The sequence below is a fragment of the Priapulus caudatus genome, unplaced genomic scaffold (assembly GCF_000485595.1).
Source record: "Priapulus caudatus unplaced genomic scaffold, Priapulus_caudatus-5.0.1 Scaffold2, whole genome shotgun sequence".
Taxonomy (NCBI): domain Eukaryota; kingdom Metazoa; phylum Priapulida; class Priapulimorpha; order Priapulimorphida; family Priapulidae; genus Priapulus; species Priapulus caudatus.
The window spans coordinates 1,360,060-1,360,899 of NW_014577063.1; the positions used below are offsets into that span (position 1 = coordinate 1,360,060).

Consider the following 840-nt stretch of genomic DNA (forward strand, 5'->3'; position numbering starts at 1 on the left):
ATTATCTCTCACATCTATACGCCCTCCCCACGTCTTCCTTTCAGGATTCGGAAATCAGGACGACAGAAAGTCATCGTCAGGCTATCGCGCGCCTAGTTTCGGCCGGGATTCGAAACCAGGATACGCAACTTCCGAACGGGACGACGAGAGCCGACGCGCCGGCTATGGGCCGTCGAAACCGGAAAGCCGAAGCTACGGCGACGACTTCCCCAACTTCGAGGAGGGCTTCATCGCTCCGAAGCCGCTGAACGCAAGGAGGAACCCGGGCTACGGGAGGGACGACGACGAATCCCGTCGGGACGGGGAAGGAAGTCGCGAGAAAGAGAGGTTCGGTTACGAAGCGAAACCGACGCGGTATGGTAGCGGAGACGAGTCGTCCTCGAGGTTCGATCCGTCGTCCAGGAGAGATCCCGGAGGATACGGTGTCGCGCTTCCGGGAGAACGGTCGCCGTCCGGATACGGTTCGTCTGAGGGCCGCGAGACGCGAGAGCGGGATGCCGGCTCTAGAAATCCATTCGCGACAGATCCTTTCTTTAAGGACGACGAAGCGGATACGAAAAACGCCTACGGCCAGTCGCGCGATGGCGACTCCAAACGCCGATTCGAATCGCCGAGCCGAGAAGACGAATTCCGGCCGACGTACGTGCCGCCGAAGGATCGATCTCGATCGGAACCCGAGGATCGATTCGGTCCGAATTCGGGACCGGGTTCGCCCGGATTCCGGCCGACGTACGTGCCGCCGGAGGATCGATCTCGATCGGAACCCGAGGATCGATTCGGTCCGAATTCGGGACCGGGTTCGCCCGGATTCCGGCCGACGTACGTGCCGCCGGAGGATCG

The 840-nt window shown here is 61.5% G+C and overlaps 1 protein-coding gene across 1 annotated transcript in view; it reads left to right on the forward strand.

The window, feature by feature from the left end:
* LOC106817826 (collagen alpha-1(III) chain-like) overlaps nucleotides 1-840 on the forward strand; it is a 21,140-nt gene that overhangs the window by 12,566 nt on the left and 7,734 nt on the right. The window contains exon 6 of the mRNA XM_014822562.1: nucleotides 45-840. Coding sequence (XP_014678048.1) covers nucleotides 45-840 — 796 coding nt within the window. The remainder of the gene's footprint in view (nucleotides 1-44) is intronic.